Genomic DNA, 13,934 nt, shown 5'->3' with positions numbered 1-13,934 from the left:
GCCGCGAGAAGGAAGCGGAACAGTTATACCTACCATTAAAAAGTTAATGAGACATGGTATCTCGCCGGGGAATTTTAAGTATTCCGGATTCGGCGGTCGTACTTCGCTTGCCTTCCGGTATTTCATCGCTCGAAGTCTCGGGAGCGAAGTTCGTTGCACGTACAGGGTGTCCCGAGACGCGCGGCGCGACGCGACGCGAAACGAAACGATACGATACGAGGGGTGATTTCTCGCTGGGAAAGATGCGACTCGTGGATCTATATACCGAAGTACAGATAAAACGCAGTTCCGTCCGTCTGTTTGTTACCTTATCACGGGAAAACCGACGGAGCAATTGCGACGAAAGTCGAACCGTATCTATAGGGTAGGGACTCCGAGTCCAACGAGGAGATACACGTGCGACGCTCGGTTTTTCAGGGTCTTTTGTGAGCAGATAGCGCTTCGAGTACCGAAGCTAGCCACGGAATCCGTGCTTTTCGTGCCAGCTGGTTAACAGTTCGGCAGGTGTTTCACGTTGAAGTTTCAACGGGCTCTCTATTCTCTGTATCGTGGGTACCGTCCACGGTGGAGTCCACGCGCGAAAGAATTCTTTTTCCAAATTCCGTTTCATCGGCGCGGCACTCGCGAAAATGGATCTACTTTTGTACGTTCACGGTGTATGAAACTTCAATGCCTCGCGCGTGCTTCTGCGATAAATATCGTCCAAATTTATGTGCACCTTACAACGAAAGGATTCATTAAACGTAATTCACAATTTGTAAATATAATTCGTTGAACATAATTCACACTTTGTAAATGTAACTCGTATTTATCAATTAAATGTAATTTATACATCGGAACGATTCGTTGTTTGATATTTTAGCACGGCTCGTAAGTTACGCGCGATAAAAGACAAATTTACGACAAAGGAATTAAACGCTCGAACGAGATTCGAACTTGTGCGCGAAATAACAGCGATCGTGGGAGCGAGCGTCTCCGCCTTTGTCCCGTCGAGCGTATTTCTATTGTCAAAAATTAACGTTAAATATCGTTCCGCGAAAGCTCGTGGAAAAACGAACGTCGAACTCTGGTACGTCTCCTGGCGAACTGTTATCGCCAACCATGAAACGTGCAATATCTCTCTTACCGTTCGTTTCGCGGAAAAAACGTACGCAACAAATATTGTTGAAAATTAAATTTCGAAACTATTTCGTTGTACGCCTACTTTCGATAGAATCGATGGTAAACGAGATATCGACTCGAACTCTAGAAAGAAATTCGAACTCGTCGCTTAGATTCGGTAACTAACGTAGCAGAATGATCCTTGCGTGCAAACTAACTCTTCTTCTTCGATTCAACGTACTTTGTACGTATATACCTAAAATCGACTTGGAAGAGAAATATTTTGTAAAAAATTCTACACATTCGCTAGAAAAGATGAAACTCTGCGTCGACTACTTACGAGCTTTCCTCGTCGCGAAGAAAAACGCTCGAATGCTTTTCGAAGCGATTCGGTCGCGAATGCACAGGATACCGTCGCAAATTGTACGTAGGAAAATACGCGGGGAAATTCGAGTAACGTTCATCTCGGTTTCGGGGAGAGTCGTAGGTATCGAGGTATCGTGGAAAGCACGCGGGAGAGAATTGTCGCTGCATCGTCGACGGCTGTTATTTCTTCCGAAACCTCGTGACACTGTACGTTCTCCGAGAGGCGAAAACAAAAACAGGAAGAAGGTTACGCTGATACACTCGAGTGCAAGTGTCCTCCGGTCAGTGGTTCTTTTCTTGTGAAACTTGTAGTCTTTATTTTTATCGCGATAATTCACTCGATTATCTTATACAAAGTGAGTACATATACAAAACACATGAGGCTCTCGTATATATAATTATCCCATCTTTTTTTTTCTTCTCGTCTCTCTAATAATGTAATAGAATTCCACCGTTTTCGTGAGTGTGTCTCTAGTTCTCTCGCATGCTCTCTCCCTTTCTCGCGCTAAACTCTTTCTCTCTCTCTCTCTCTCTCTCTCTCTCTCTCTCTCTCTCTCTCTCTCACTGTTTCACTCGTTCATTCGCTATCTTCCCTCTGTTACGCGTATATCTACACCTACTTGCTTCTTTCTCCTCTCGCTCCGCGCACGCGCGTTCGTACGAACCGATGAAACCGGAAACACGTCGGAGACTTTTATGCAAGACACGCTTCTGCTTCCACGAATCGATCGTGAGTACCGACAGTCAGACGAGTTTATCCGTCGTAGCTCTCGCGGCGGTCGTGACCTCCGTGGAAATTCGTCGTCGGTGATTATCGAGTTTCTTTCGAGCTTTCCGGCGCTGGTCCTGTCGAATTCGGTCGCCCGGGGCCAGGTAAACGCAACCACGCGGACCAACACGAACCACCTGCGATCTAGGACGTTGATAACGCGCGTGTCGGAAGTTCGTCCTAGCTTCCAAGACTCGAACCTGGCTATCGAGGTATACCTTCCTTCGTGTACCGAGTTTCACGGACGACTCGTCGCACCGACCACTCCGTACTTCTGATTGCACTAGAGCCCTGTCAGCGCGAAATTATTCTATCCTTCGTCGTTCGTGCATCTTCGAAAGCAAGACGGACGGCTCGTCGGATCGGATCGGATCGGATCGGAACGAAATTTTTTCTTCCTTTTTTTTATTTCAAGATGTTCCACCGAATGTTAAAAAATGCGCGCGATTTTCAAGCGACCAGTGCCCCTCCGCCGATTGCTCTAGAATCGCGAGAGCAACGGGCGCAGCTTCGGACCGTGCCAACAAAATATACTCGAACGTTGGATATACAAACGATACATCGTTGCAAATCGTTGAATTCGTTTCTCTATTCTGTACAGTGGTAGACGAAGTTTCGTTCGAGGAAGCATCGAAAATCTCACGAACTCGACGCAAATTGACTTTAAGTTTGCCCGGTCGAACAGTTTCAACTTCGATCCAAACTATTCTTTCGTACAGTCGTGAGCAACCGAGGTATTCGGGTATTTGTAAAAAAAAAGCAAATTCTATTCTAAATTTTCTATACTCTTGACTAGTTTTTCGTTTCTAGAAATCGAGACGAGCTGTCGCTAGTTCGTAAGCGAGGATAGGATAAATCGATTAAGGAAAGAGTCGAATCTCGAAGTAGGGACCATTCGTTTAACTATACGATTCTTTCGTCGACGCGAGTCGTTCGATACACGAAACGTGCGAAAGCAAAAGAAACAAAGGATCGAAATGTGAGCTTCGATCTTCCCAAGTATCGATCCTTTTACATCTTCGATTAAAAAAGATCCACAGCTCGTCCCGATTTTTAGAATCACCGTGTAGACGACTTTTGCGACGAAAGAATTAACTTCCACAAAAATTTGTCGAAAAACGATTAAAGAAAGGAATTAACGGAAACGAGCAAAATTTTATTCGAACAATAGACATCGAATAAACCGTCACCGCTAATAACCATCTAGATGCAGTCGATACGACGCTAAATATATATATATATACACACGCAAAACTCAACGTATACCTATTTGTTCGCAATATTTATATATCGATCGAACGATTAAATTTCTGTTTGTTCGTAGCGAGATATTTCCTTTTATGTATTACAATTGGAATTCTAATTGTGATTCACCGAGTGACGGACAAATAATTGTTTACCTTTTACTCGTTACCCGAAACTTCCGTCTAGATAAGAATTCGTATTTGTTCGTTGCGAAACACGTCCGTGTATAATTTGGATTCTTATTTTCATTCAACGACCGACGGACGAAAGATCGTTCGTCTCGAGTTTTCATCCGGATAAGTATTCGTATTCGTTCGTTGAAAAATATTTTCTTTCGCGATTCGGACTCTGATTTCGATTGGACGAGCAACGGATGAAAAAAGAGCTCGTCTTTCACTCGTGGTTCGTTCGTCGCGAAATATTTCCTTCGCACGATCGAACGAGGGACGTTTGAAAAGTTGTTTACTTTTCGTTCGCTACTCGTGTACGAGTTTTCGTCCGATCAAGAAGTCGTATTCGTTCGTCGCGAAATATTTCCTTCGCACGATCGAACGAGGGACGTTTAAAAAGTTGTTTACTTTTCGTTCGTTACTCGTCTACGAGTTTCCATCTAGATAAGAATTTCGCCCGTCTCCGCGATGAAGTTTCGTTCCAAGCTGCCGCGACGGGACGCGACGGGACACGAGGGGACACGAGGGGAAACGAGGGGGTACGATGGGACACGAGGGGACACGAGGGGACGCGACGCGACGTTTCGTAAGGTCGCCGCGAGAAGAAGGGACGAGCTGGCAACAAGCTCGTCGGGATAGAGGGAGAGAGAGATATTGCACGAGCACGATTCTCGGCTCTGTCGCGAGCGAGGAAACCGGAGCGTGTGACGTAAGATCGATCGCAAAAACGACGGGGAGGGGAGTACGCTGCGGTCGCGTCCGCGTCCGCGTCCGCGTCCGCGGGAAGAGGAGAAAGAGAGAAGACGGAAGTCCCTTTTCGTTTGAACAGCTACCGCCTTGTTCAGCCTCGCGCATAAACCGCGCACGAGGTAGGTAGTATCGGACGAAACTCGTTGACTCGTCGACGGCTCGTTCGTCGAGATCTCGAAGAGTGGCCGGAAACTAGGAAACGGCTAAAGGACTTCCTTTCGCCTCTTGTTCCGCGGCTTCGTCCGAGGCTATTCAGCGCGATCGCTGGGAACTTTTATTTCTTATATTTCTTATTTTCTTTCTCGTTCGTTACCGGATAAGGGATAGATGGGGATCTTCGCCGTAATAAAATTATTCCAAGGCCCCCGTTTGCGTTTCCATCTGACCTGGATACTTGCCCCGTAAACGCGAAACAAATCCTCGGGTCCTAGATAAACGGGCGCAACAACAACAAACGGCAACAAACAACGAGCTGTCGCTCTATTCTACACTGTTTCGGTTTCTCGGTGAGCCGTCCCGTTTAGAAATATTTTCGATTCTCTCTCGGATTCTCGGATTCTCGGATATCGTACCACTCGGCCGCTACCGTACCAAATCTGTTTCGCTCGCCGAGACTCTTCGTTAATCGGGACGTTACTTCTGGTTAAAATAGACGCGGATAACGTTACGCTTAATTGTACGTTGAACGATCCACGGCCGCTCGAGTAACATATCCGTGGTTTTCGAAGCCCGGGAATTTTCGCGCCCGATACTGCTCGAGGCTTCCTTCTGGGAAGAGAGATCCAAGACCGTGGCCCGGAGATCGCGTTATCCGGTGAGACGAGCACGGGACAACTCGACACGTGCAACAGTAACAGTACGTTCCGGGATCCTTGGCGAACGGACCGTCGTTCAGGCTCTGCCGTGCATTCGTTTTATTTGTTCAACGAGAAACCATTTGATTCACCGATCGTAAATAATAGCTAACAGTTACGTGAAAAAAGTATAGAAAATTCGTCAGGTAAACGTCGGAGGGAGGTTTCGATGGGACACGATTCGCATCGAGAAGTCTCGAACAGTATCGATCGCGACTACTCGCGATACAGTTTTCAGGTTTTCTGCATCCTCGTTAACACCTTGACAGCCGCTGTCGCGCGCACGCGAACGAACCATTCTGAACTCTCCACTCGACTCGTATCGGCTTCGTTCGGTTTCGCTGATCGCGTACGTTCCCCGCGATATCTACCTTCACGCGTCCACGTGACGATACTCTCGATATCGTGGCAAAAAAAAGGCCGGTCCTGGTAAGCATTCCGCGCGGTCGGTTCGACGTTGACCTTCGATTCGCGCGAATCCACGATTCGAGAATGTTCCCGGAACGAAAATTTACGGAGAAAGGAGAAAGTGCGCGATCGATTTCGTTCGACGATCGAGCCGAAATCGTTTCCGTGCGGACAAAATTCCGATTCGAACGACAGTTTCGAAAGTTTTCGTCGCGTCGACGAGTCCACGCGCGCGACACGCCGCGATCGTCGAAGTGTCGAGATGGCGAACTCGACGATTAAGTACTGACGAAGCTCCGAAATTTACACTTCCGTGGCACGAAGTAGCTTCGGAACGCAAGGATCCGTCCGGTGGTTCCGCTCGAACGAGACAAACGTCGGGTTAAGTCCCCGAATTGTCGCGGGGGAATCGTTAAAAAATAATTCTTCGGATGGTCGACGGACGCGGACGAAACGATCGCGCTACGTATCGTCCGGGTTTCGATTTCGCGCGAATCTCGGTGGAATCGAATGGAGGACTGTACACGGTTTAAAAACTCCGCTAAAAGGTCTAGAAGGCTCGTTTAAAAAAATACGTGTCGAGAAAACTCGGTAAAACGATTCGTTCGGTCTATCGAACGTACGTTCGTACGAAAATTTCGGCCGTAAACGGAACGAGTTTCGCCGTGGTTTCTAAATTCCCCAACGAACAATATATATCTCAATTGTCGGTTTTCTTCGCGAACGGGGATGGGGAGGGTGGGGAGGAAATCGTGCGTGCAGGGAAACCCAAAGCGATCGAGGGATCACAGGACGAAGCATGATGGGCGTGTGCGCCGATTATTTTTACGGATATCAAAGACAACGACAGAAAGATCGAAAACTTCGGCGTGTATATATTACAAATCGGGAGTACGATCGACAACGATCGGTTATGGATCCACGGTGACTCGCTGGCTCGTAGATCGCGAATCTCGTACCGGTATCGGCCAGCCGACGGACCCACCGATGGATCCACGATGCTTCCGCCACATGCAGCGTGTCCTAGAGTATCTGGAAGAGCTTCTTCAGTTCCACCATCAGCTGCCAGTCCGTCTTCACCAGGTCGTCCCTGAAATACTCTTTGCACGCGTCGATGCTCTGTCTGCTTATCTGCAACAAAACCAAGAGAACCGTTGCGGCTAAAGATTACGACGTGAATTTTACGCGCGTCTCTCTTCTTCTTATAACATTTCGCGATTTCGTTTTCGGAGCGGATATAGGAGCATTTTCCACGAGCCACGGTGCGAACGGATACTCTGTACTGTACTCTGCGCGGTGTGTAATTTTTCCTCGGGTTTACAGGTTCACACCGAGAATGAGCCAACTTTGACTCGATGAATATTACTCCAAAACGATTCGAAAACTTCTCCAAAATTACAAAAGGTACAGCACGAGTGATTCGAAAGAGAAGGATATCTCTTCTGTTAGGAATATCGATAAAATTTACACGCTTGTTTGTTCTTCTTGTAACCATTCGCGATCGTTTTCGAAGCGGATACGTAGCATTTCCTACGAGGATGATTCAACTTTGACTCGACGAATATTGTTCAAAAACGATTCGAAAGCTTCTCTTAAACTGCAAAAGGTACGACACGAGTGATTCTGAAGAGAAAGATATCTCTTCTGTTAGGAAAATCGATAAAATTTACACGCTCGTTTGTTCTTCTTGTAACCATTGGCAATCGTTTTCGAAGCGGATACGTAGCATTTCCTACGAGGATGACTCAACTTTGACTCGACGAATATCACTCCAAAACGATCCGAAAACTTCTCCAAAATTACAAAAGGTACAACACGAGCGATTCGGAAAAGAAGGATATCGCTTCTGTTGGAAAAATCGATAAGATGTGCGCGCGTTCGCAAACATGGTTTGTGCAAGCGTTCGTAATTGTATTCGCGAAGGACGAGCGCGTATTTCTCGGTAATACACGAAGAACGAGAGACCTTCCGCGAATAGGCGGACCTTCGCGTCAGGGCCTTAATTCGCCGGAATATTCGACACTGGCTTCGCAGCGTTCGCGATTATGCGACGTAACTGCAAACAACGTCCGCTATTGGTTACCATCGTGTCTCACGGACACCTACTTCGACTGGTTCCCGAAACACGACTACCGAGGTATACACGGATGCGTCACCGAGTCGTGAAACGTCTCACCGCTGCCCCCTGAAGGAAGAAGGTTCCTCCTTCGAGAAATACTCAGCAACGAGTATCGCGAATTACTCGTTACTCGTTGAGAAGGTTCGTTCTTCGAGTAATATTTCCGTATTGCAAAAATCTCAAAGATTCAAGATTCTCTCGAAGATTGCGAATCACTCGTTACTCGTTGAGAAGGTTCCCTTTTCGAGTAAACCTTCGGAGGTTTACTACTCATGTGTTGCAAAAATCTCAAAGATTCGAGATTCTCTCGAAGATTGCGAATTACTCGTCACTCGTTGAGAGCTACTCAAATTGTTCAATTTCTCCGATCTAGCGTTTCTCCGTTGACGTATACTGTAACACCGGAACGGATAAATAACAAGTAAGAGAACGTACGACGAAACGAATCGTCGTTCCTTTCCATCTGAACGCATTCCAAAGTACGTACCGATAGCGACGAAGCAACTCTACAACGTTACAAAAAAAAAAAGAAAAAACTCCTTCGAAATCACCGAAAGTTGCACCGTTGGTGAAAAATTGCGAGAGAAAATCGCTCGTGTTCGAAAGAGCGGAATGGCGTCGTTGAAACGTGTCCATATCGGCGATAAAATCGCAGTCGAAGATCGGGAGCTTTCCCCCGTAAAAATATCGAGATTCAAACGAGGCTGGAAAATTGTCAGCGCGCCAGGTCGCAGTTAGGAAGACCGCACACGCTTCGATCGTCCTCCTCGGCTAGGAATAATTTCCTTGAATCGGTTTTCGCGAGGACAGGCGCATGCTCGCGCACACGGTCCATTCACTAACGTAACGCTTTACAACTGTTTCCGCCCCCACTCCCGGCCGGAAGTCCCGTTTCATTCATGGATCGGTCACAATGGTGGTTTTACGCGGCTATTGAGGACGCCTGCCTCCCGCCACGCCCCTGCTACTTCTCCCTCCCCCTCTCGTTCTCACTCCTTCTCTCCCACCCTTTCGCGTTCTCTCTTCCACGCACGCACGCACGCACGCACACACACAACAACACACACGTACCGCGCGGCTCTCCCTCCGTATAATTCTTTGCCTATCCTACTCTCTCCCCCTCTTGTCGCGGTTCTCTCTCCCTCGGTGCTTCTCTCTCTCTCTCTCGCTCGCTCTGGTCTCTATCCGCGCAACATTGCACGATCGGCAGAAGAGAGGGTCCTCCTCGTGGAACCTTTGCAGACGTTTTACCATAGCAAGACGATCGCCAACCAGTTCGATACCTCTGCCGCGATAAAACGATAGGACGCTCGTGGATCGAACGTTTCCTAAAATTAACAAGATCGAACCGAGATTCCGTGCCCGTCGTTTCAGCAGGAATTTTCTCCGCTTCTGTAGAAAAATAAGCGAACGAAACGAAAATGGACGCAAAGATCGACGGAGAGCGTTCGAACGTGATCGAAAGAATAATAAATAACGGAACCCCGATATTGTATTTTTATTTACCGACGAATTATTTACCAAGTAAATTGTCGTCGCGCGTTCTCGTACCGACGTTAACGCTCAAACTACCGATATCGAACGTATCGCTTTTTCTATAAGCTCGCGTGTCTTCGAAATGAAATGGAAAAAGGGGCAAAATAATTCACGATGTACCTTTGATCGTCCATTTCGATAATTATCCACGAACATTGTACGCAAGACGTTATCGATAATTGAATAACCGTAAAAAGAAGTTTCGAACGAGTGAAATTGACCTTGGTAGTTTCAGTGTCGCGCAATCGTTTCGGGAAGCTCGTTTTCCTTTCGATTCCAGCTCGCCTTCCTGTCCTTTCGATTTTCGACGTTACGAGCATCCTCCGAACGACCTTAAAATATCCTGGCCGTTTTCGTTCGCAAGGACACGGCTGACTGTTCGGTCAGCGATTTCGAGGGGCTTCCGCGCGACGAATCCGCAACGAAACCGAGTCGACGCGTGTCCCGTCCTCGTCGAGCCGATAGCAAACGCGGAGCGTGTGTCGCGAATTCCGAGGTGGTTTGCGGACGCGCGAAATCGTCGCTCGACAAATCATCGTGGGAACAAGGTGATTCCGGAGAATCGATTCTACGAAGCGAACGGTAACGACGACTTCCGCTCGCCTCGTGAGCGCACAAAGACGCCGATGCCAGAACGAGCCGTGCACGCATAAAGCGTTGTCGAGTGCGCGTGCACAACCGGAAAGCACGGATAGAGCGGGAGGAAAGAAGAGTTGACACGGTTCGCCGCGGAACAACCCGTCGAAGAGTCTGCGTTCGTCTCTCGATGCGAACGGTGGCCCACTCTCGATCTTATCGGACCGAGTCGACGATCGATACGCTTCGAGAAACGGTGTATCGCGAAACTTACGATTCGAGGCACGGAATCCTACGAAATTGAATCGTCTCGTGCTCGCGACGAAAGAGTCGAAAAACGCGACAAACGGGACGTATGTGAAATAATTCCTCGATTTGCGTTACTTACGAATTATCCACGAATTAGAAATACACGAGTATCGGCTCCGAAGTAACTGAATCGATCGACGATCGTTGTTCGATACGCGCTGATAAGTCAACCGTTTGCACTCGAGGCTTGTTTGCTACCAGAAACTGATATCTCGAGAGAGTCCTTTAAGTCGTAAAATTCATCTGGAATGGAACATTTTTATATATTTTGCATAAGTGCGTTTACACTCTACAAGAACGTAATATTTCAATTCCAATTTGAATTCCAAACCAGCAAGTTTTCCCGAATGGAAAATAGTACAGTGAATTAGATCGCGATCGAGGATCTCCTCTCGAGTCCAAAGGGTTGAGTAGCACCGAGAAAAATTGAAAAAATATTTCGTGAAAAATCGTTATTACGCGGATCGCATACTCGTTCATCGGAACGAAAGGAAAAATGATGTAATATTCGAAGTAAACGAGGAATTCGGTCGTTCGATCTAGATTCACGGATATCGGATTCCGCTGCGACGAAACGCGCGCGTGAAACGAAACGCGTCGAACATCCTATTTTCGCTTCCGTTAAAATATGCGGCTCGTCGATCCGTAGTCGATATCCAAAGCGGAAGGCGGAAAAGAAAGAGGCGAGGCGAGGCGTACGGAGGGGAAGCGAGAAAGGAACGGAGGTTCTGCGAAGAGCGGAAGTCGACGGTGGACGCCTGATCGTTGCCGGATGTGCATCTTCCTTTTTCGACCAAAGTCTCGCATACTAATAAGGATCGTTTCCGTCTCGCTCGCCACTGATTTTGATGAAATTGCAAAGCTATGCGACGAGAGCCTAGAGAACGGGGGGAGGAGAGAAAAAGAGAGAAAGAGAGAGAGAGAGAAAGAGAGAGAAAAAGGCGAAACTTGGGCCGCGTACTTAGTTCTCTAGCGGAATTTCATCAAGGACCACCTGTCGATCGAATTCCTACGAAGCAGCTGCTTCTCGAAACGACGAAACGTTTGCTCATCGCGGTGGGTTCCGTTTCCTTCCTTTCTTTCTTTTTTTTCTTCTTTTCCCCTCTTTCGAAATTACGTACGTATCAATGTTGCGTTTTACGCGGTACGTCCCGTTATCGTCGACGATCTCCCGGGTTTGAGCCGTACATCCTGTTATCGCGACAGAAATTAATCCCCCAAAGTATAGAATTCGTTACGAGAAACTTAATCCCTGTATCCGTTCCGACTACACGCATTTTTGCTACATCGCGTCGCGCGTTCCTGGAACAGACGGGTAAAATTTCTACCCGGATAAACGTTTCGAGCAACGAGCAAAAGGAAAAAAAAAAAAGCCGAACGACGTTTTCGGTCGTTAGAGGGGACCGAGACCGGTTGCCCGTAGGGGTAGATACGTCCGATTGTTAATAACGTTGCAAAGTTGCGACAGAGGACCGGTCGGGAGATTTTTTTCGCGCAAGCGCTACATTCGATCAACGTGGACTCGCACGAGACCTTCGAGAGCTACGTCTTTTCGCGAAAGTAACGTAACTATACTTTTCGATCGTTTAAAAAGCGGATATACCGGTTGCGAAAAAATTTTCGCTCGGAAGATATACGAAATAGCGAGGAGACGAGGATCACGGCTACACGCGTTCCTAAGAAAGTACTCGTTGCACGGCGGGGCACGAGACAATTAGGTAAAATGACTTTGGCCGAGAGAGGAACATCGGTCACGGTTGCGGTTGCGGTCTCGAGTCGTAAATACGGTTCCATCGTTTTGTATGTTTCCGCGCGTAAATTATAAAGACTATTTCTTTCGGAGGTAGACCACTCGCATCGTACAACGATGCCAACAAATCGAATCGGACGAAAAAGAAGAAGATTCGTTCGAAAACCGTTCGAAGAAACTATCCTTCTATCTTCTTCCATTCGTTCTATCGAAGTTTTCGATTATTTTAAGAACAATTGCGCAAACGTGCTATCTCTCATTCTTCGCTGTACCTTACAACGATTCGTCCGCGTAATTTATTCAAAATTAAACGCTAGAAGATTAATCGAATATTAAAATTTGAAGGAATTTACGTGAAAAAAATATTAAATACAATTTTCTCCATCTCTTTGCCTTGGATCGATGCAATCGACTACACGTGCATATATACTCGTACGTACAGAATAAGAATCTCCAGGCTCGGTCAATCTCTGCTCTATGTTCCAAGTACATCGTGTCCTATATATGCATGTATCTATGTATATACGTATATACATACGCGTATATATTACCGGTCTTTGTACGCGTCCCCAATGTTTACGATCCACGTCGTCGTAGATCGTTTGTCAAAAGCGTGCGACGTTCGACCGGTTGAATTCGCATCGAAGAGACCGGTCGAGTTTTTCCGATCAGTTTTACCGAAAGATTTACCTACCTTGCTGACGACAAAATCTTTCTCGTCGAAGTGACGACCGAACATTTTCGGCGCCTCCCCGGATATCGGCTCGATTTTCACGCAGACCTCTTGCCCTTTCCTCGCAGATTCCACGGGCTTATGATTGTATTCTATACTCGTGACTATGCCCAACTCCACGAACTGTAAAAAATGAAACGAGAAAATGTCAGACGCGATCGCAAGATTTAAATACTCGCTACGCGTTACGTCGGGTAATTCTTAACCGAACCCATCAGCTTCGAGAATTTAATTTTCATAAATGCCGAAGCATAGTTTTCTCTACGAGTTTCTTTAAAAGTTCTAGTTTGGATCACAGATGGTTGCGGGACCGTAAAAATTTGTTCGAGTAACGTTCTCTTATCGTTTCCCTCCCTTCTCGTATTTTTGTATTCGACTCGCGCAAAAGTAGTCCGTTTGTCGTATAGATAAAGAACGATTCGCGAGAGCTGGTTTCGAGTCGAAAGGTGAGATTTCCCGTTTAAAACGCTTCGTGAATCGAAGGTTTTCCATCGGTCGAAAGTCACGGTGAATTTTTCACGTCGGTGCGGGCAAGCCGCGTACACGGTTTCGCAGCTTGTACCGCGCGCTGTCGCCGTGTCTTTTCTCCATCCTCGATCGGCGTGTGTCTCCTTGCGTGGGTATAGCTCCGCCTATGCATTCCATTCTGCGACCGGAAGTCGAGAGAAAACCGAGTACCTGAGCATTGCGCGTCGTCAGGGCCGAGTCGGACGTAGGTACGTTTTCGCGGCGAATACCGAGCGAGGATCGGTGAGGACCGAGTAGGCAGATACGCGCGAGCCACGTAGGTTGTTGGATATTGTGGGCCGACGTACACGGAGTGGCCTCCAAGTTTTTCGAGAGATTTTCACCGCTCGAGAGAACATCGCGCAACGAGAGATCACGCGCTCGGATCGGATCGGATCGGTCTCTCTCGGACCACGGTGATAACGTTCGAGAAACGATTCGATACAGACGACGATCGGTGTCTCGAGATTTATAGAGCACCCTGTAGAACGCGGTACAGAGACAAGAAAGCTCGAGCATGTCGTTTGGAGTCTTGTTATTGCCGTAACACACCTGCAGCTGCAAGAGCGCCAAGTGGGCGATAAACCCGGACGCAACTTTGCACGGAGACACGCATAGGTTGCCACTTATCTTTCGAAAGAACGCCCGTAATTACGGCTAATTAGCCACCGACTGTTCGGAGGACTCGTTCGCTCGATTTAAGATCTCGACGATGAAACTCCTCGCGTCGATACCTACTCG

At 47.4% G+C, this 13,934-nt stretch overlaps 1 protein-coding gene across 1 annotated transcript in view; it reads right to left on the bottom strand.

Annotated features, from left to right (window-relative positions):
• Positions 1-6,516: 6,516 nt before the first annotated feature.
• The window catches only part of LOC143144950 (uncharacterized), a 59,894-nt gene continuing 52,476 nt past the window's right edge, over positions 6,517-13,934 (bottom strand). Inside the window, exons 50-51 of the mRNA XM_076307832.1 lie at positions 12,648-12,809; positions 6,517-6,794 (exon numbers count right to left, since the gene is read on the bottom strand). Of these exons, the coding sequence (XP_076163947.1) occupies positions 6,687-6,794; positions 12,648-12,809 (270 nt within the window). The 3' untranslated portion in view covers positions 6,517-6,686. The remainder of the gene's footprint in view (positions 6,795-12,647; positions 12,810-13,934) is intronic.

Source organism: Ptiloglossa arizonensis, chromosome 3 (assembly GCF_051014685.1).
Source record: "Ptiloglossa arizonensis isolate GNS036 chromosome 3, iyPtiAriz1_principal, whole genome shotgun sequence".
NCBI classification, from domain to species: Eukaryota; Metazoa; Arthropoda; class Insecta; order Hymenoptera; family Colletidae; genus Ptiloglossa; species Ptiloglossa arizonensis.
This window is presented reverse-complemented; position numbering and strand designations above follow the sequence as displayed.